Source organism: Hyperoodon ampullatus (genome assembly GCF_949752795.1).
Source record: "Hyperoodon ampullatus genome assembly, chromosome: 7".
In the NCBI taxonomy this organism is placed as follows: Eukaryota; Metazoa; Chordata; class Mammalia; order Artiodactyla; family Ziphiidae; genus Hyperoodon; species Hyperoodon ampullatus.
In genome coordinates this window covers 85945687-85966844 of record NC_136920.1, presented here as the reverse complement: position 1 = coordinate 85966844, position 21158 = coordinate 85945687, and the positions used below count along the sequence as shown (strand labels likewise).

The 21158-nt window shown below is 42.4% G+C and overlaps 1 protein-coding gene across 28 annotated transcripts in view; it reads left to right on the top strand.

Annotated features, from left to right (window-relative positions):
- Positions 1–9774: 9774 nt before the first annotated feature.
- The window catches only part of APLP2 (amyloid beta precursor like protein 2), a gene marked incomplete at its 5' end in the record, with an annotated part of 68630 nt that continues 57246 nt past the window's right edge, over positions 9775–21158 (top strand). For 27 of the 28 annotated variants that reach the window (XM_079708266.1, XM_079708263.1, XM_079708260.1 and 24 more), the window contains one exon: positions 9790–9894. In XM_079708266.1, coding sequence (XP_079564392.1) covers positions 9790–9894 — 105 coding nt within the window. Of the gene's footprint in view, positions 9895–21158 lie in introns of all 28 variants that reach the window. The other variant, XM_079708270.1, reaches the window with a different exon arrangement.

The following is a 21158-nucleotide window of genomic DNA, read 5'->3' as shown; positions in this document are numbered from 1 at the left end:
AATTTTAAAATCATTTATAATCCCACTCTCTAGAAAAAAGTAATATTTTGGTTCATTTTCTTCCAGTCTATTTTAAACATGTAATTGAAATTATTCTACATATACAACTTTGCATTCTCTTCTTTAAAAAATTTACCATATCTCATAAGCGTTTTCCTGTCATTTATTCTCATTTTGGATTATTTTCCTAGGATGGAGTCCTAGAAATGAATTGTCCTAGAAATGAAAGTGAGACTTGCAGGGTTCTTTTGAACATGAAATGAGATAATGGTTACAAGAGACATTTGAAAATTGAAAAGCACTGTACAAATATGAGCTGCTATTGTAATATCATTAGCTCTTCCCCTAAACTTGCTCCTCCCCCTGAATTCTCTATCTTGCTGAATTGCAGTAGCATGAGCACCACCACCATAAACAGCTAGCCACAATTACCTGCTGCCTTGTATCAAGAACTTATCGTGTGCTGTGCATTGAGCTAAACAGGTAAGCCCTTTATCCATTATTCCATTTAGTCTTTGTCGGATCCCTGCTAAAAAGGTGATAGTATCCTATTTTGCAAAGAGAATTCCGAGCTTTGATGGAATTAAATAATTTAAGGTCACACAACCAGAAATTGTAGAGCAGGGATTCGAACCCTAAAATTCATCTGCCTAAAGTCCCTGCTTTAACCACTTGCTAACTGCTATTAGGCCCTTTTCCCCAGTGTGCATTTCTTCTGTATCCCACAAGTCATTGAGTGGGGCACTTTCTGATCCCTGTGTCACTCTCATCTGCATTTCTACTTCTTCTGCCCTAGTTTGGGCTCTCATCGTGTCCTCCCTATGATTTCAATAGTCTCCTGATCTGATGAATCTGACAAAGTGATCTTCCTAAAATGCAAATCTGACCATCAGTGAGTGGTTTCCCAGATCTGTCAAGAGAGAGTTCAAAATCCTTAGTGAGTATCCTTATTTCTTGTGATCCCTCTTCTCTTGTTGCTCCCCTGTGGTGTCATGCCTCTTTATGCTTCCCTGTCCATACCCAGACCAATGTCTTGGCTAGCCATAGCTGCCTTCTTTGTCCAGATGACTCCTATCTTTTCAAACTCAGTTAAAGCATCTTCTTTGGGAAGTTTTCCCTGTTATCATCACACTCTTTGACATTGAACAGACAGCCTTTATTTATTAAGCAACTTGAGAACAAGAAGCCTATCTTGTTTCACCTTGTATCCCAAGTAGAGTATTGATTGACACATGGTATGCTGTAGGTGCTGAATAAATATCCACCACATGAATTTTTATGTGACTTTGGTATTGATATCTCATCAGGAAATGTTAGGGTGTATTAATGAAATGCATGCTGTCCAGAAAAACAACATTATGCTCTATATAGGATGTGACATATGTTGCTCAGTTTTGGAGTCTACATGTTTAGAGGCTGATTAGTAAATTGGAATTTATAGAGAGGTGTAAAGAAGGTAAGAAGGTCTGGTAACAATGTTGCATGTAAAATGGTTACAGAAATGAGTCTGTTTACATTAAAGAAAGACTTGGGAGTGGGGGACAGAATGGGAGATGAGAGCCATCTTCACATACATGATGTAGATTAGCCAAATAAAGACAAAATTTCTTTTTTTACTTTTCCTTTTTTTAAATTAATTTTTATTGGAGTATAGTTTGCTTTACAATGTTGTGTTAGTTTCTGCGGTACAGCAAAGTGAATCAGTTATACATATACATATATCCCCTCTTTTTTGGATTTCCTTCCCATTTAGGTCATCACACAGCACTGAGTAGAGTTCCCTGTGCTATACAGAAGGTTCTCATTAGTTATCTATTTTATACATAGTGGTGTATATATGTCAGTCCCAATCTACCAATTTATCCCACCCTCCCTTCCCCCTTTGGTATCCATACGTTTGTTCTCTACATGTGTCTCTATTTCTGCTTTGCAAATAAGTTCATCTGTACCATTTTTCTAGATTCCACATGTAAGCAATATTATATATTTATTTTTCTCTTTCTGACTTACTCTGTATGACAGTCTCTAGGTCCATCCACAAGACAAAATTTCTAATCATAGAACTGTGAGTTTCTCCATCCTTCTGTTACAGCCATTATGAAAGGACTTCTGTACAGGGTAGAAAAATGCCCCAAATATGTTCAAACTCTTTGATTTGGGGCTTCTCAAGCTAAGTAATTTCACATCAGCTTGTCTGAAAAGCAAGTACCACGTAGAAATCACCAACAGTAAGAACTTTTAGTGCAAGCAGTTTCCAGCGCTGAGGTTTTTATCATCGTTTTATATTTTCCACACTGAAGGCAGAGGAAATCTTTCGAAGAAGCACCAAACAAGAACAGTAAAAAATGTGGCATCGTTATGGGCAGCTGAGAAAATAGACATAGCATATGGGCAGAACAGCCCAAATACAAGGAATGGGATGGCTCCTTTCAAATGAAGACTCAGGGACAACAAGAAATAAAGGAAGGTAAATAGGCAGGGCCACATGCAATAACAACTCCTCCAAAAGTGATTTGCAGCCAGAGGCAGCTTTTCTGCAGAGTTAATTAAGCTCTGCGACCACTCTTTTGCCCTGGGCTCCCCTGAGGCCTCCGCAGGGACTCTGAAAATCTTAACGTTTGTCTTTACGAGGACACCCAAGACTGTATAAGTTTTAGACCTTACAGAACTTGTTAGCTTCAAGCCTGTCAACCAGTAGACCAGCAAAACAAAGTGTAGCATATGTGTAGTGTGTGTTTAAAGTTATTTTTCAAGCATTGTATTTCAGCCACACCTACATACCCAGATTGTAATCAGTTAAACCAATATTATCTTTGAAAACAAAAGATATTTACATGAAGACTCCAGTGCCAGATTCTTTCTTCTGTCTAGACCCTGCTCTGGCATTATCAAATTTGGGTGCCCTGTACTGATTTTAAGTACTTGATATTTTTGTCTATTTGACTTGTTTGAAAACCAGATCCTGTTTTAATTTAAACCAGTAGGAGGTATAAGAAAGTCTTTATAAGTTAAAATATTTAAATCTTAATTACCTACTCACGTGGTGAAGGTGAAAATCATGCAAGGTTAAACCTGCTCTGCTTCTTATAGAGCGTCCCTCTGAGAAGTGATGCCACCTGTCCAACATCAGTGGCAGAGGGAACATGGAAGCCTTCTAAGCTGGAGAGAAATAGGAGACAGCTAGGGAACTTTCTAGTTCCTCTTGAGTTACATTTTGTAGAGTGGCTTCTCTGTTTATGAATAGAAGTGTGATTTTACAGAATATCACAAAGCTACCTTAAAATGCAAGCAGAAAGAATGGCCAGCCATTGATACATTTTCCATGTATCCATGGAGGGACTTATTAGACGAATGTTTTCTGATACCTGCTAGGGAGTTGGTTAGCATGATGTGAGCAGACGACCTTAAGTTTCTGAGTCACACGAACCAAGATTCAATTTCCTTCTCTGCTGGTTACTGGTTTTGGTTGTGGGCAAGTTATTTAACCTCTCTGAGCCTTGGTTTCCTCATCTGCAAAATGAGGATGATACTCATCTTACAAATCTGCATGGTCTGTCTTGCACTGTCAATTTCTCCCCTTCCCCAGTGGTTTCTTGGGTTTTTTTGTTTGTTTGTTTTTTATTTTGACTGCACTGCCTGGCTTGTGAGATCCCAGTTCCCCATCCAGGGATTGAACCTGGGCCACGGCAGTGAAAGTGCGGAATCTTAACTACTAGACCACCAGGCAACTCCTCTTCCCCTGCACAGTGGCTTCTTAACAATGGCAAACAGCAACAAAACTCTACCCGTACCCCATAAGAGCTGCTCCACTAGCTTGCTCTTTCAGCAGGAAACATCTTGGAGGATATGACTGTGCTTGTTAGCTCTGCCTCACCAGCTACTTAAACCTTTACTTCCTACATGTAGCTTTACAACTTACAAAGAAATGACCAGTGACCAGGTTCTATGATCTCCAAGTTCAGTGATGCTTTCTTAGTCCTCATCCTACTTGGCCTTTTCTAGCTTTTGACTCTATGCTGTGATGATAAACATAGGTTAAACAGAAAAATAATATATCATTCTGGGTTTCTTTCAACCTCTCTTGTTGCTGTCCGCATTGGCTGTATTATGGTCTTAACCACTTTGGGGTAGGTAAATCCCCAAATTCTAATTCTAGTTCCAAACTCTCTCTGAGCTCTTTCCCAAGTAATGACTGTGTATCTCATGCTGGAGATGTTGTTGGCATTTCACCAACTCCACTCCCCTATCCCCATTATCATTTCCCTATTTCTGCCAGTGACATTGTCCTTACCATATTCTCCCAGGCACCATGTTTGGACACATGAAGTTCCTTTTATTCCTCCTCCTCTTCTCCTCCTTTCCAGTCCCACTGCATCTCTCTTCGTTCCGCCCACAGTCACTCTTCCCCTGATATCACAATAGGCTGCTAGTTGGCCTCCTTGCTTCTAGACTCTGGTTCATACCTCGTATGGCTGTCACACTCAATCTGTCTAAAGCCAACTCTAATTATATCTTTTTTCCAAAGATTTCTGTGGCTCCCCAGTATCTTTTAGGTAAACTGACCAACCATCTTACCTTTGCTATTTATTACAAACTCTGTCCTCCAAAGAAATGAAATACTCACATGTTCTCTTACATGCCTTGTGTTTTTCCAACGCCATGCCTTTGCTCGCATTGTTCCTTCCATGCTTTTTGTCCTCTCCTGGACATCCTTTGTATATTCACAGGAACTCTCAGATATAATCGCTTCTATGATGCTTGCCTGCTGTCCTCAGCCAGATGTAACCAACTTCTTCCCCCAATTTATTCCTTAAAAAGCACAGACAGTTCTCTTGGGCCATTTAGGACTTTCCACTTAGTAGTATACTTACGCATGCACAAGCTTTATCCTCTCTGCCAGAGTGTAAAGCTCATTTAGTTATGTGTTCCTGCAGCAAATATTTTTTTGAATGTCTATTAAGTGCAACCACTCTGTAAAGGTACAGAAGTGAACCAAACACGACTCCTCCCCTCAAGGGACTCAGGATGTAATTAAGGAAACAATAAAGAAAATAAATCACTGGGCTTCCCTGGTGGCACAGTGGTTGAGAGTCCGCTTGCCGATGCGGGAGACACGGGTTCGTGCCCCGGTCCGGGAAGATCCCACATACCACACACACACAAAAAAAAAAGAAAAGAAAAGAAAAGAAAAGAAATCACTAATGTTTAGTTTACAAACAGTGTGTCAGAGGTATGTACAGAATGTTCTGGGGAACTCAAAGGAGGTGTATCAGCTCAGCCTTGGAGGAGAAGGGGGAGAGCAGAAAACTTCCATGAGTAGGTGATACTGGAACCAAGTCTTAAGTACTGAGTCAGTCATGGATGATGTGGTGAATTTGGGGGTGGGAGGATACATTCTGGGTATGGTATATTTATTTGTTTGTTTGTTTTTGCGTTACGCGGGCTTCTCACTGCTGTGGCCTCTCCCGTTGCGGAGCACAGGCTCTGGATGCGCAGGCTCAGCGGCCATGGCTCACGGGCCCAGCCGCTCCGCGGCATGTGGGATCTTCCCGGACCGGGGCACGAACCCGTGTCCCCTGCATCGGCAGGCGGACTCTCAACCACTGCGTCACCAGGGAAGCCCTGGGTATGGTATATTTCAAGGCTACCAGTTATAAGCCAAGGCCAAGCTTATAACCAGTTCATATTCATGTCCCATACTACATTGTTCCAACACCTGCATTAGAGCAGGACCATTCTATTATAAAGTATTCACCATTCTGATTTGTGATGAGAAAAAGGCAATGTAGTGAGTTGTCAAAAATTTACATTGTATCTGTCTTTTAAATTGTAAAATGATGACCATTCTTACTTTTTGTTGTTGTTAAATGTTCTTTCTTTAATGAAACAGTGGTGATAACACACAGTTGTGTCAATGTTTTATTTAGAAAACTAAAACACTGGTAATATTTTAATTTTTTTATTGACGTATAGTTGATTTACAATGTTGTGTTAGTTTCTGCTGTACAGCAAAGTGATTCAGTTATACATATGTATACATTCTTTTTTATGGTTTGTCATAGGCTACTGAATATAGTTCCCTGTGCTGTACAGTAGGACCTTGTTGTTTATCCATTCTACATATAATAGTTTGCATCTGCTAATCCTAAACTCCTAATCCATCCTTCCCCCACCCTCCCTCCCCCTTGGCAACCACAAGTCTGTTGTCTATGTCTGGAAACACTGGTAACTTTAAATGCTACTCCAATTTTAAAAATTTTGTTTTACTGACCCATGATGTTCAAGAATCAAGCTCTCAGAAGTATTAGTGGATTAGAATTCCCTGGACAGCTTTAAAAAAAATGAATATTGAATCCCTTATGTCACCTTAGTCTTAGTGATTCAAAATTTCCAAGATAGGAGCTTAGGAATTTGCCTTTTTATAAAACTTCTTAGTTGATTTTGAAAAGCATCCTGATTTGGGAGCAGCTGCTCTACCTGGATTTAACTCACCTGAATAAGTGTCAAATGGATGAGTGGGTGCTGCTCATATAAGGATACATTTAGGGACATAAACTACTTTTTTCCCCAACAATGAAATGCACACATCTTAAGTGTACATGAAAGATAACTCTTTTACGAGAAAGTCTGATTCTTAAGAAGAGAGGAGAAACAGGAGGTTATTTTAGGCCTTTTCCTTTTGTGAACAAAGGGTAATGAAGTGAAAACGAAGTACTCTTCAAATGACTTGGTCACTGACGTGAACATGTTTAGGATGAAAAATCATTGTTTGAGAACCGCAAGACTAAGTATGCTCCTGTGAGTGTCACTTAATAAAAAGAGAGTAACATTTTAAAGTCAAGAACGTTGATGAATAGGGCAACAAACTTTTATTAATGATCCTTCAGTGACCTGAAAATGCAAATAAACATCTTTCAGGACCTATTTTAATTAATTAATTAAAACATATTAAGGGGGCTTCCCTGGTGGCGCAGTGGTTGAGAGTCCGCCTGCCGATGCAGGGGACGCGGGTTCGTGCCCCGGTCTGGGAAGATCCCACATGCCGCGGAGCGGCTGGGTCCGTGCGCCACGGCCGCTGAGCCTGTGCATCCGGAGCCTGTGCTCCGCAACGGGAGAGGCCACAGCAGTGAGAAGCCCGCGTAACGCAAAAAAAAAAAAAAAAAAAAAAAAAAAAAAAAAAAAAAAAAAAAATTAAGGTTTTAATTTAATTAAATTAATTTATTTATTTCATGTGGGATCTTAGTTTCCTGACCAGGGATCAAACCCATGCTCCCTGCATTGAAAGCATGGCGTCTTAACCACTGAGCCACCAGAGAGGTCCCCAGGACGTAAATAATTTTAGATGGAAAACCCCCAGGTCATTTTTCTACATTTCCTTACCCTATTCCATGATATTAGAGTTCAGCCTTGCATGCACAGTCCCAAAAGCATGAATATTGGGGCCACTGCTCTGAATCTAGGGAATTTCACTTGCTTTTCTCTTAGCATTTAGATTCATAGAAATTTAGATGTTCCCTGAGTTGAGTCCCTGATTTTGTGGGCAAGGAAACAGGTCCCAGAGGGTCTGTAGGACACATCCAAGGCTCTACAACAGAATTAGGACTTTCACAGTCACTTGGTACTGTTTCATGCATATTTTCACAGAAAATTGCACTTCATGCTTTTCTCTATTGTACATTCATTTTTCATTGAATCACACAAATTGGTAAAGTAAGACAGGTTTTTAATATTTACACTTGTCAGGGGAGGAAAGATAGTCCACATGATGAAGGGCTTGTCCATAGTTATACAGCTACGCCGGTCAGCTCTGGCTGCCATAACGAAATACCACAGACTGGGTGGTTTAAACAACAGGACTTTCTTCCTGACAATTCTGGAGGCTGAGAAGTCCAAGAGCATGGTGCTGGCCGGCTTGGTTTCCCGATGATGAGGGCTCTCTTCCTGGCCTTCTCTCTGCGTCCTCGTGTGGATGGGGGTGGGTGGATGGTGGAAACAAGCTCTCTGGTCTCTTCTTATAAGGGCACTAATCCCCTCTTGAGGGCCCCCACCCTCATGACTGCATCTAATCCTAATTACCTCCCAAAGGCCCCATCTCCAAATACCATCATATTGGGGGTCAGGGCTTCAACAGATGTGAATGTTGGAGAGGATACACTTCAGTCCAGAGCAACCGTTGAACTAGGACCAGAACCCAGCAGAATTGGTTTCAGTGACGCTGCACAAACATGTGTTGGGGTGTCCGGGGTGAGGGGCCCTGCAGTATTACATACCCATGCCTTGTCAGTGGCAGGAGAGCTTTGGAAATAACTAGGGTAGCAAGTGCCAGAGTGGGGAATAGCGCTCCGGGTATTCAGAAGCAGATGATTTTACCTCCAAGCGAGCAGAGGAAGATGAAAAGGTTTTCAACAGGTAAATATTGGAGCGAGGACAGTGCAGGCATGGGGAGAGCTCTGCAGTGGAAAGGTGCCGGCTGTCTCTGGGGAATGGGGTAGAGGCTGTTCAACCACAGGAATGGGCACGTCACGCAGTGGGGCTGGAAAATCCAGCGTTCTCCTCGTTGCCGCACTCTGTGTGTACTCCGTGGACGCTGTGTCTCCCTTTTTACTGTATGTTTTCCTGGGGTAGAGACCCTGTTCTTTATTCATCTGGAAACTAGCAAGGGCTATACAGAGGGTTGTCCATAAATCTCGCGGCTATTGAAAGGAAACAAAGCCGGAGGCGCCCCAGCCGCGGCGAGGCCGTGCCAGCTGTGAACACGGGCAGCAGAATGTTTCCCGACTGAAAGTGGAAACGCAGCGGAGCAAGAAGGCAGAGAGAAGCAGGTCTCTTGCTAGTGATCTTAAACTGGAGAAAAAAAGAAAAATGATCTTTTCCTAAAATACACGAGGAAGGAGACCTGGGCTTTGAGGTCAACGTTGTCCTTGCACTACTGGTCTCCAGTGGGAGGAAGCTATCCTGGGCTCTAGTGGCCACTGGTAAGGAACAGGAAGGATGAGGCCTAAGAAACAGAGGTCAAAAGCGTGGAAACACGGCCGGGCGGAGCGGCGAGGAAAGGGCGAAGCCGGCTCCGGGCTGGCAGCGCGCTGGGAAGGGGCGCGCCCTGCGCGGGGTCGGAGCAGAGGAAAGCTGCCTCATGGCAGCCCTTCCTCTGCCCGGGGGGAGGGCCTTCTGCAAACCTGCCTGGACTCGGAACAATTCATCCTGTTTTTTTTTTTTATCCTGTTTTTAATAAAATCATTTTCAGAACCCCAAAGAGGGCGGTACCCAGAGGAATCTGGAAAATACCCCGCAGGGGCGGGGAGTGGGGCGTGTCCGTATCAGGCCGCTGCAGGCGAACAGACGGGCGCATTGCGGGCAGACAACCGTGCACGGTTCCAGAGGCCGAAGCGCGCCCCCGCCCGGGCCGAGCTGCGGGCCCCCACCCACCCTGCGCACCCCCCCGCGTACACCCCCGCGTCTCGGGGCCTCGGGGTCCCGGCGGGGGCGGGGCGTCAGCGGCTGGGGGCGGGGCCGGGCGGGGGTGCACGGCTGCGGCGGCGGGAGGTGCGAGCCCTTCCGTCCCCTGGTTGGATCTGGGCTGAACAAGGGGCGGTGTCTTGCGGCGGTTCTGCGGGCCGGCATTGGGCGCTGGACATGGAGGGCGTGGTTTTGTGAAGTCAGTTCCGGTCGGTGTAAAACCCCCGGCGCGGCGGCGAACTGGCTTCAGATGCTTCTGGGTCGCGGTCCCGAGAGCTTTGGAGTCTGAGTGTGTGAGCTTGAGCGCCGAGCGCTAGAGCGACCCGGCGAGGGATGGCGGCCACCGGGACCGCGGCCGCCGCGGCCACGGGCAAACTCCTGGTCCTGCTGCTGCTCGGGCTCACGGCGCCCGCCGCGGCTCTGGCCGGCTACATTGAGGTGGGCACCGGGCGAGCGCTCGAGCCCTTTTTCCTGCGCCCGCGAGGGAGCGCGGCCTGCTGGCGGGCGGGCCGTGGGGTCCGGGCCGGGCGGGGAGCGCGTCGCGTGGGGGTGGTGGGGGTGGTCCGGCGCTGCAGTGGGTCTGGCGTGCCTCCCCCGCCCGCCCCTGCTTGGCGCAGCGCTTAGCGCTGGAGGTCGGGCTGCCTCCTGCGCCGCAGAGGCCAAATGAAAGGCATCGGGGTTGCGGGGGGCGGCGGGCCGCCTCGGCCGCCCCAGCCCCCATCCCGCCCGCGGCGGCGCCACATCCTCTGGGGACCCCGCGCGGCCCAGACGCCCACCCCGCCCTCCCCCGGGACCACGCGAGCCTCTGCCGTGCGCCCCGGGGCGGCCCGCAGCCCGAGACCCGGTGCAGCTGGGCTCGCTCCGGGGGCGGCTGTGCAGACCCTGGCCCCGGGCTGGGGCGGGCAGCGCGCTCCCCGCGGGGGGCCGGGGCTTCCCACCGTGGAGCGGCGGATGCGGCCTTTGTTGGCGAGGTGGGCCGAGCCGCGGGGATGCGGGCGTCCCGGCTCGGCGCCGGGGGGAGTGCCGCGGTGCGGGGCGAGCACCTCTTGGGCTGCACCGGAGAAGCTCCGCACCCCGCAGCGGGTGTGCCCTCTCCTTCCTGTGTGCCTCCCGCTCCAGATCCTGCGTGCTGGCATCGGGCCTTCGGGTGGAATTGTTAAATATAGCCGTTTGCCTGAGTCCAATAAACAAGGGGAAACCCCTCTCTGCTGCTGGTGTTGCTCCCTTTTGTGGTGGGTTTCAGCGAGCAGGGACGCGGTACCCGTGAATACGTTGTAAAAACTCTTGTCTAATCGTACTTTTTTGGTGTAAGGAGTTTTTCTGCACCTGATAACCCCGTGGCATCTCTGTGCCGGGAGGATGTTCCAGCGCCTGGGCTCCTGGGTGATTCGCTGGGGTCGGGCCGTGGGGACAGGCGGGGTTGCTGAGGTCCGTGGGTCCTGCAGGGTGGCCTGGACGTGGCCGCTTCACAGAAACCTTTCTGTTCCTAAGGGAGACGTGGGACTTTAATTTTACTTGCCTTCTCGAAATAGTGCTTGAAGTGTCGGACTGGAATGCTTCGGGTGTGTAGTTTATTTCCCCTCTTCTCTATTTTGAAAATTACAATGGATTTCTGCGTGGTTGGCTAATTTCAGAGAGAAATGAGACTGGATTTGATTACCTACGCATTGACTGAGAAGTTTCTAATAAAAACCCACAGTTAGAACGTGTTCTTCTGCAGAATGTGTAAATATTTCCACGATTAGAATAAATCTAATCAAGAACAAACTTCCGATGGAACGGTTTAAAACGTTTGTATTCATCCTGCTTAAAGCTTTGGTTCTTGGGGGGCCGGGGGGGGAGAAGTTTTAAGTAGAAATAGTTAATGTTTATATACGCATGCTTTTAGATTAGGATTATTTTCGTTTCCACACAGTGGTTAGTTGGATTTATATCTGTGGTCCGCAATATGGTGTCGCAGGGAAGCAAGCTAGATCATTGAGATGGGAGGGGAAGGAAGAAGATTTTGTATGGAACATAGAATTTAACTCTTAGGTCAGGATGTCAAAAACCATTGTTCACATTCTTTTACCTCACTTCCCAAAGGTATGAGTAACTTCAGGCACTAGTGAATTCACAAAAAAGGGTCCATCAGTTTTAAAGTACATCTTCCTTTCAGGTTTAAATGGAATATTAATACTTGATGCCTGCAGAGAAAGAGAAATGAACAATATCAGAATTAGCTGTTGTGGATTAAATTTGATTATTACCCACATCATTGTTCAATCGGAAAGTCTGGCTAGACAGAAAGTAGGAATTAGACATGTCCCTAAAATGGTTTTTGAATGCTGTGTTATGAAGCTTCTCTTCTTTGGAACTGTATTTTTGCCCATACTTGCTAAATTATCTTTCAAATGATTTTTCCTTTTGTCCAAGAGGCAGAATTTCCTTCATACGTATATAATTTGATTTAGTTTATTTGCTTTCAGGCAAAGGACTGCCTAAGCCTTGATTTAGATGAGAATGGCCTAAATCAGGATTCGCTTTGGGATGGTCCTTATTGAGATTAGCCAGAAGGATTCTAGCCAAATCCCTGATCAAATTGCTTGGCACAGAATTATTGATTGGCAAATCTTGAGTGTTGCTTGGTGTTGACTGAATTAATCTCTTACACCTGTTTAAAAGAAAAAAAGTCTCTGTACTCAGGGTCACTTCCTCTGTTAAATCTGAGACAAGTTCAGTCGTGGGCCTGCTCCCATATGGGATTCTCAGACGGTATTTGTGCTGAAATTCTGCACTCTGTACAGTGGACATTGAGGCTTCTGAGAGCCAGTTCATTCCACCACATTTTAAAATGAGTGGGCCCTTTGATAGTCAATTTTCAGGAAACTCAACGTATGACATCTGAGGCAGAGGATCAAGAAGCTTTGTGCTGGTATTTCTGATTGGTGGTGGAGGGGATGTCACATTATGACCTGGACAGATACCAGTGCCTCTGATAGGAACATCAGCCTGTTAACCTCATAACCATGTTAAAATCGTTTGATAAATGTGATGAGCTGAGTTTTGGCAAATCAGGCCCTCCTTTCGCGGGCGTTTGTTTCATCCTCTAAAGCTGGGCTGTGCCACAGTGTAGCCACTTGCAGTGTGGCTATTGTGATTGAGGAGTGAACTTTCCATTTTATTTAATTTTAGCTAATTTATATTTAAAAACAAATACTCTATTCGGTGATTGGAAAACATTTAACTGTGTTTGAAACAACTTGGTATGAGTCTGTTTTTTTAACTATTTGATACATTTTATGAAATCTAAATGCAGATCCAGTATTTCTTGTGAAAATTTAGCATCTGAATTGAGGTGTGCTGTAGGTGTAAAATGCACACCAAATTTTGAAGACTTAGTATGAAAAAACTTGTAAAATAACTCATTTATAATTTTTATATTGCTTGTATTGAAATGATAATATTTTACACATTGGCTAAGTAAAACATATTAAAATTAGTTTCACCTGTTTCTTCTAATTTTAATGTGTCTTCTAGAAAATACAACATATGTAACTCATATCTACTGGACAATACTAATTTAATTTCTTGCTTAAGGTTGGTGCTGCGTGAGTGTTTTTATGAGCACAATTTTTAAATACGTTGCTATTTTTTCCCCCAATAAAGTCTTGCTTAAAGCTGGTCCAGTATGATCTTAAGAACAATTTTGAATATTTTTCTTGTACTTTTTTCAATTAGAATTTTTATTTAGAAATAATTTCAAGGTTACAAAAAATTATAAAAATTGTACGAACAGCTCTTATACCCTTTACCCAGATTCATCAATTTAACATTTCTCCTATTCAGCATTTGCTTTTTCATTCATTTTGTTATTACGTATTTTTTGCTGAACCGTTTTGAGAGCAGGTTGCATACACCATGTCCCTCTACCCCTGAAAACTTCACTGAGTATTTCCTAAGAACCAAGGAAGTTGTCTTACATAAGCTTAGTACAGTTATCAGCTTAAAGAAATTTAACTTTGATACAATACTTTGATCAAGTCTGCTGTCTGTATTCCATTTTGCCAGTTGAACCAATAATGTCCTTCATAGCATTTGAAAACATGTTTTTTTTGTTTGTTAAAGAGCTTTAGAATTCTTGGCAATAATATGTGAAGGGTTAATTTTTTTCCAAATATAAAAATCATATTTTTAACTTATCTGATATTGTTTCAACTCTGGAAAATCAAAACTTAAAAACCTTTCAGGATTCCTTAATTATATTTCTCTTACTGAATTCTTGGGCTTTTGCATTTTTTTTAAAAATAAGAAAAATTATATAGGGAGTGCATATTCATTGTAAAAATTTTAAATGCATTTGAACAATAAGAAATGAAAAATAATCTGAGATTGTGTTGTCCAGGGAACTCTCACTGTAAACGTTTTGGTGTGGTGTGTATCCTCCTAGAGCTCTCAGGTACATACATTTTATCAAAGTGACACATAAATTGCGTATTGAAGCTGGTACCTAACAATTAGTATTTTGAATTGTTCTAAAATGAACTACTGAAAGAAAATAGTTTTCTGTGTGATAAAAAGTAGGGATAAATTTTTGTACAGTAACTGTAAAGTCTGTGGAGGGTGGCCATTTGAGAATTCGAAATCACCCATAATCCAATTTTCATGAGTTGTTTTTTTAGTGAGATAAACTAGATTACCTTGACTCTTAATTAAATTTCGTATAGTGTACCTTGATTTATGTCCTAGGATGGAAAGTGAACCATGTAGGCGCATTCAAATAGAAACAAGTTCCAGTCCTTTGTATCAGGGACAACTAATAACTACTTTATTGCTGAGAGAAATTTTCTTACATAAGCATCATGAAGGCTTTTTTTAATGAAACTTTTTGAAACATAACTATAATCTATTTTTAAAATACAACTTTTCATTTGTTATTCATCCCACTAGTGTTTATTGAACACTGCTACCAGGTTCTGTGTTAGATGCTAAACAGTGCAGTAATAAAAGCAACTATGCGTAGGGCCTTTTCCTCTGCAGTGCACTTGCATGATGTGGTTTCCAGGCCCTACCCCCAGAGATTCTCACTGAGGATGTCTGGGATTCTCATTGTCACAGGCTCCCCAGGGGATTTTTATGTGCAGGTAGAGAGAAACAAACTCCAGCAAACAAAAAGCCAACAGAACTCATTGGGGGACATTATCTTATGTAAGCCCCCCAAAGTCTGGTGAAGTAGGTATTCGTATCCATACCTAAAACGGGAGTCAGGTGAGGCGGAGGGTTCATGGCAGTGCAGCAGGGCCAGGGTGAAAATTGGTCTGTCGTATTCTGAGTCTGTTGCTTGCTCTTTCTTCTATATCAGGGTGTTTTGGTTGCAGATTTCTTTTTACTCCGGTCTCCCTGTTTTCTCCACTATCAAAAAACCTGATGTGAATATTTTCTTTAAAAGAAACTAATTTCATAGATGTTGTAATATTATCATGAATCAATATATGCCAAACTGTTAACAGTGGTTATCTTTGAAGGATGTAATTACAGGGGACTTTGCCTTTTTATATTTTCCATAGGTTTTTAAAGACGTCTAATGCTTTTTAATATAATATGCAAGTTCTCTCTTTTCTTTTTTTGGCTGCGTTGGGTCTTTGTTGCTGCGCCCGGGCTTTCTCTAGTTGCGGCGAGCGGGGGGCTACTCTTCTTTGCGGTGCGCCGGCATCTCATTGCGGTGGCTTCTCTTGTTGTGGAGCACGGGCTCTAGGCGCGCGGGCTTCAGTAGTTGCGGCACGTGGGCTCAGTAGTTGTGGCTCACGGGCTCTAGGCGCAGGCTCAGTAGTTGTGGCGCACGGGACTTAGTGGCTCCGCGGCATGTGGGGTCTTCCCGCATCAGGGCTCGAACCCGTGTCCCTTGCATTGGTAGGCGGATTCTTAACCACTGCGCCACCAGGGAAGTCCCTATCTTTGTATCTGATAACAAATTTTAAGGAAAGAAACGGTGACCACTTGTGGGGAATCTTACCAAAATCAGTGTATGGGATTATTGGAAGAGAAAAGGTTACTGGCACCAGATTTATGATCATTGGCCTAGTTGGTGTACAAACTATTAGGAAGAGGCTGACACAGTAACCAATATGACTGGAATAAGGTTGTGGTCCAGAAAAAAGTCAATCAGCATTTAGAGTGGGGCACCTGTGGTGTGGGTTAATGGAACAGTTCAGCACAACCTTTCTACTCTGCCTTCCTCAGCCTCACGCCTCCTGTGGCTGCAGAATGGCTGTTGCAGTTTCAGAGCACGTACTTTGATTTGATAACATCCAGAGGATTGTGGGGCTTTCTCAGAGCGCATCAGCACAAGACCCCTCAAGTCTTACTGTGCAGAATTATATCAGGTGCTTCCAGCCACACCAGTCATGGGTGGGGAGGGGATGGTGGCGCTGTGATAGGCTTAGACTGCACACTGGGTTCTGTTGGAAAAGAGGACTGTGGACGTTGGGTAGATAGCAACCCAACGTCTGCTACCAGGGCATTATCTGTTCGGGAGGTTATATAGCTAGGCTGGCTGGAAAGAGAAAGAATGAATGTATTCTTACCTAAATGATCTGTGAGTTAAAAGTTTGCCGGTGAAATTGAGACCTCAAAGGAACCTCTCAGGTGATGTATCAGGATCTCGGCACATCCTTTTGAGGGATATTGCCATCCAGAACAGAAAGGCAGGAATGGAGGAGTATGTGAACATTTGTAAGGGAGGTAATTAGCCTAGAGAAGAAGAACACATGGGATTTAGTGTTGGTGAAGAATGTGAGCATTGTCAAATTTTTATATATTGGCTCTGGAAGGCTAAATAGATGACTTACCTAGGCTGAAGCAGAATTTTTACCTGGAGAAATGAGCCAGTAAGAGTGTGAAGAGTGTAGGACACTTTAATTATGAATATGACCAGCATAGTATAGTAAATATATACAAGATACTCATAATCCACCACCCAGTTTTGTGAAATTTTAGCACTTTCTGTTTTTGCTTTAGCCTGTTTTTTTTTTTTTTTTTTTTTTGAAGAACTAAAACATCATCAGTAGAGAAATAAAACATTGTTAGGCCTCCTTTGAACTTTCCCCCATCCCATTAACCTTCCTTTCCAGAAGTAACTCTTACCTTGAGTTGGGAATTCAGCATTCCCACTCGTGTTTTCGTGTTGAGAGAGACCCCTTTCATCTCTCTGGATTCCGAAGAAACTTACCCAGGCTCTTAGAGTTGTAATAAATATTTATCAGTGCAGAGTGCTAATTGTTCGAGCATATTAGGATGATTTTAGAAGGTAACGATGCTAAGATATTTGAACTGAAAGTAAGGGTAGCCCTGTGCTCATGAAGGTGCCAAGCACTCAAGGCAACATTGCAGCCCTCTCCACCCACATCTCAAGCCTGGAATCTTTTTGAGCTTTTAAAAATTTAAATACACAAAGGAAAAAAAGTTATAGCTCAATGTATTGTCGTATAACATACTTGTGTGACCACTGCCAAGGTCAAGAAGTAGAACATTCCTGTCCCTCACTTCCCCCTCCCCTCCCCCAGCTATTATCCCGACTTCTATGGTGATTATGTCTTGCTTTTCTTTTTTATAGTTTTACCACCCAAGCGTTCATCCCTAAACGCTGTAGTTTAGTTTTTCCTGTTTTCTCGCTTTACATAAATGGAATCTTTCAGTATATATTGAGTATCTGGCTTCTTTCACTGAACATGTTTTTGAGTCATTTGGATTGATGAGCATAGCTGTGGGTCACTTTTTTCCACAGCTGTATAGTATTCCAATGTATGAAGAAACCACAATTTGTTCTACTGTTGATGGACATTTGGAATGTTTCTGGTTTGAGGTTATTGAGATAATACTGTCCTCTCTGCTGCTTGCCTTTTTACGCTATTCTTAATGATGTCTTTAGAGGAAGTTCTTAAGTTTAATGTCTAATTTATCAGTTTTATGTTTTTTAATTATGGTAGGTGCTTTTTGTGTCCCATGTGAGAAGTTTTCCCCGCCCTGAGGACGTAGTTATTCTCCTGTTGCCTACTAGGGGCCTTTTGTTTTGCCTGTCACATTTGGAGCTCCAGTTTACCTGGAACTGATTCTTGTGTAGATATGAAGTATTGGTCTTTTTATTATTATTTTTTTTTCCGTATGGCTATCCAACTTGCACCATTTATTGTCAAGGTCTCCTTTCCCTTCTGTTCTCCCATGCCACCTTTGTTGTTAATTAATATCTCTGTATGGATGAGTCTATTTCTGGGCTCTCCTAATCCATTGATCTTTTCTCTATCCCTGTACCAAGTCCACACTGTCTTAATGACTGTACTTTATAATAAGGTTTTTTTGTTTTTTAAATAATTTTATTTATTTATTTATTTATATTTTTTGGCTGCGTTGGGTCCTCGTTGTTGCGTGCGGGCTTTCTCTAGTTGTGGCAAGCGGGGGCTACTCTTCGTTGAGGTGCACAGGCTTCTCATTGCAGTGGCTTCTCTTGTTGCAGAGCACAGGCTCTAGCAGCGTGGGCTTCAGTAGTTATGGCACACGGGCTCAGTAGTTGTGGCTCTCAGGCTCTAGAGTGCAGGCTCAGTAGTTGTGGCACACGGGGTTCGTTGCTCCGTGGCATGTGGGATCTTCCCGGACCAGGGATTGAACCCGTGTCCTGGAACTGGCAGGCGGATTCTTAACCACTGTGCCATCAGGGAGGTCCCTATAATAAGGTTTTATAAGTACTAGAGCAAGCCCTTCTGCCTTGGTTGTCTTCAGTAATGTCTTGACTATTCTTTAACCCTTTTCTTTCCATTTGCCTTTGCCACATTTAGCCAAAAACACTTGTTGGAATTTAGATTCGATTGTATTGAGTCTGTAGTTGAATTGGGAAAAATAGACATTTTTCCAATACTGAGTCTTCCAACCCAGAAACATGGCATATACCTTTATTTAGGTCCTCTCTAATTACCCTCAGTGTTTTATAGCTTTTTGCATAGAGGTCTTGTACATCTTATATTAGATTTATTTATATAGATATTTGATTTTTAAAAATGCTATTGTAAATGGCATCTTAAAGTTGTCATTTTGTTGTGGTTGTTGAAGTTGATATTTTCAAATTGATCATGTATTCAGCGGTCTTGCTAAGCTTGTGTACTAATTCTAATAATTTATCTGTAATTTTGAAAATTTCTGAGTATATTCTGTGAATTGTGACAGTTTTATTTCTTTCCTTTTATTTTAAAAAAACGAGATATAGTTGAATATAACATTATGTAAGTTTACGGTGTACAGTGTTCTGATTTGATACATTTTTATATTGCAGTATGTTTACCATTGTACCATTGCTGCTAATACCTCTATCAAACATAATTATAATTTCTTTTTGGTAGTGAGAGCTATTAAGATCTAGTCCTTTAGCAACTTTGAAGTTTATACAACAGAATTGTTGACTGTAATCACTGTGCTGAATGTTAGATCTCCAGAGTTTATCTGCTGTTTACAAATTTGTACCATTAAACAACATGAAAGTTTTGATATATAATATTTGCATTATCATTCAAGTAAAAAAATAGATTTTTCCATTGTGGTTTAATTTTTTTACCCACAGGTAATTTAGAAGTACACTTCTTAATTTCCAAAGATATGGAGATTATCTGGTTGTCTTTTTGCTGTTTATTTCTAAGTTAACTGCATTGTGGTCAGAGAATTAGTCTGTATGGTTTCGGTTTTTTGAAATTTGTTGAGACTTGCTTCATGACCTGGTTTATGATAGAATTTTTGTTGTGTGCATAGAGAAAATGTTTATTCTGTAGTTGTTACTTCCAGTGTTTTATATGTATTCTGATCATGCTGTTTTCATGTTCAGATCTTTATTCTTATGATTTTTTAAATCTTCTTTTTTTCTTTCATTGAGAAAGGTATGTTGAAAATCTCCGACTGTGATTTTGGGAAAGTTGTTTTTCTCCTTGTCATTCTGACAATTTTTGCTTTGCTTATTTTGAGGCTGTTATTAGGTGCATACAGATTTTAAATTGCTATCTATTCCTGAAGAACTGGACTTCTCAGAGTTATAGTTTCCCTTGTTATCTCCAGTAAGGTTTTTGCCTTTATCAGTACTTTGTCTACTATTTACATCTTTGTGTTTTAGATGTGTTTATGGTTCTTTTTTCTTTTGTTAACTTAGGAGACAGTGTTTGTCTTTTACTGGAATATTTAGTCCATATACATTTAATGTGATTGCTAAAGTATTTGGGTTTTCATCTACCTTCTTATTTAGTGTTTTTTGTTTGCTCTGCTGGTTCTTATGTTTCTTTTTTTTCTTTTTTTTAAATTGAAGTGTAATTGGCACATAACATTATATTAGTTTCAGGTGCACAACATAATGATTTGATATTTGTATGTGTTGTGAAATGATCACCACAGTAAGAGTAGTTAACATCCATCACCACAGATGGTTACTTATTTTCATGTGTGTGTGATGAGAACTTTTTTTTTTTTCTGTATGCGGGCCTCTCACTGTTGTGGCCTCTCCTGTTGCAGAGCACAGGCTCTGGACGCGCAGGCTCAAAGGCCATGGCTCACGGGCCCAGCTGCTCCGCGGCATGTGGGATCTTCCCAGATCGGGGCATGAACCCGCGTCCCCTGCATTGGCAGGCGGACTCTCGGCCACTGCGCCACCAGGGAAGCCCGAGAACTTTTAAGGTTAACTCTCTTAGCAACTTTAAAATATACAATACAGTGTTATTAATTATAGTCACCATGCTGTACATTACATCCCCAGGACTTATTTATATTATAACTAGAAGTTTGTACCTTTTGACCACCTTCACATATTTTGCCCGCCCTCCACCACTCAACCCCCACTTCCCACCTCTAATAATGAGTGATGTTTTCTCTATATCTACGAGTTCAGTGTTTTTAGAGTCCACATATAAGTGAGATTATACAGTATTTATCTTCCTCCATCTGACTTATTTCACTTAGCGTAATCCCCTCAAGGGGATTATGTTGTTGTTGCAAATGCTAGGATATCCTTTTTCATAGCTAAATAATATTCCTGTGTGTGTGTGTGTCTGTTGTGTGTGTGTGTGTGTGTGTACACCGTATTTTTTTTTATTCATTCACTTATTAATGGACATTTAGGTTGCTCTGTTTATTCCCTTATTTAACTCCTTTGGAGGTGGTTATTATTTTACTTCTCTCTCCTATTACTTTGGAACATATTTGTATAATCTTTTGTTTTCCCTTTAGTGGTTACTTTAGACATTTCAATATCTTTCACTTAATCAGTGTCTTATATTAATTGATATTTTTGCCCTCCTCCTGCTCAGTAGAAGGTTATTAGAACACTTTAACTCTATTTAACCCCTCTCGACATTTTTGCCATTGTTGTTATGTATGTTAATTTCATTTAAACCCCAGAAGACCTCATACAAACCATGTTTTATAAAGTCAAATGAATTTAGATCAGTGATTATGAACTTTGGAGGCACACTGGTATCATCTGGGGGAACATTTACAAAACACAGATTGTCTGCGCTCCAATTCAGACAGATTTCATCAGGGTCTCTTGAGGGAGGGTGTCAAATTAGTGTTTCTTAAAAACTCCTCCGGTGATTCAAAGATGCAGTGAGTTTGAAAGCCTCTGATTTAGATTTACATATTCTCTTTGTTATTCCTCCTGCCTTTTGTATCTCCGACCTTCGTTTTAGGATAATTTTTTGTCT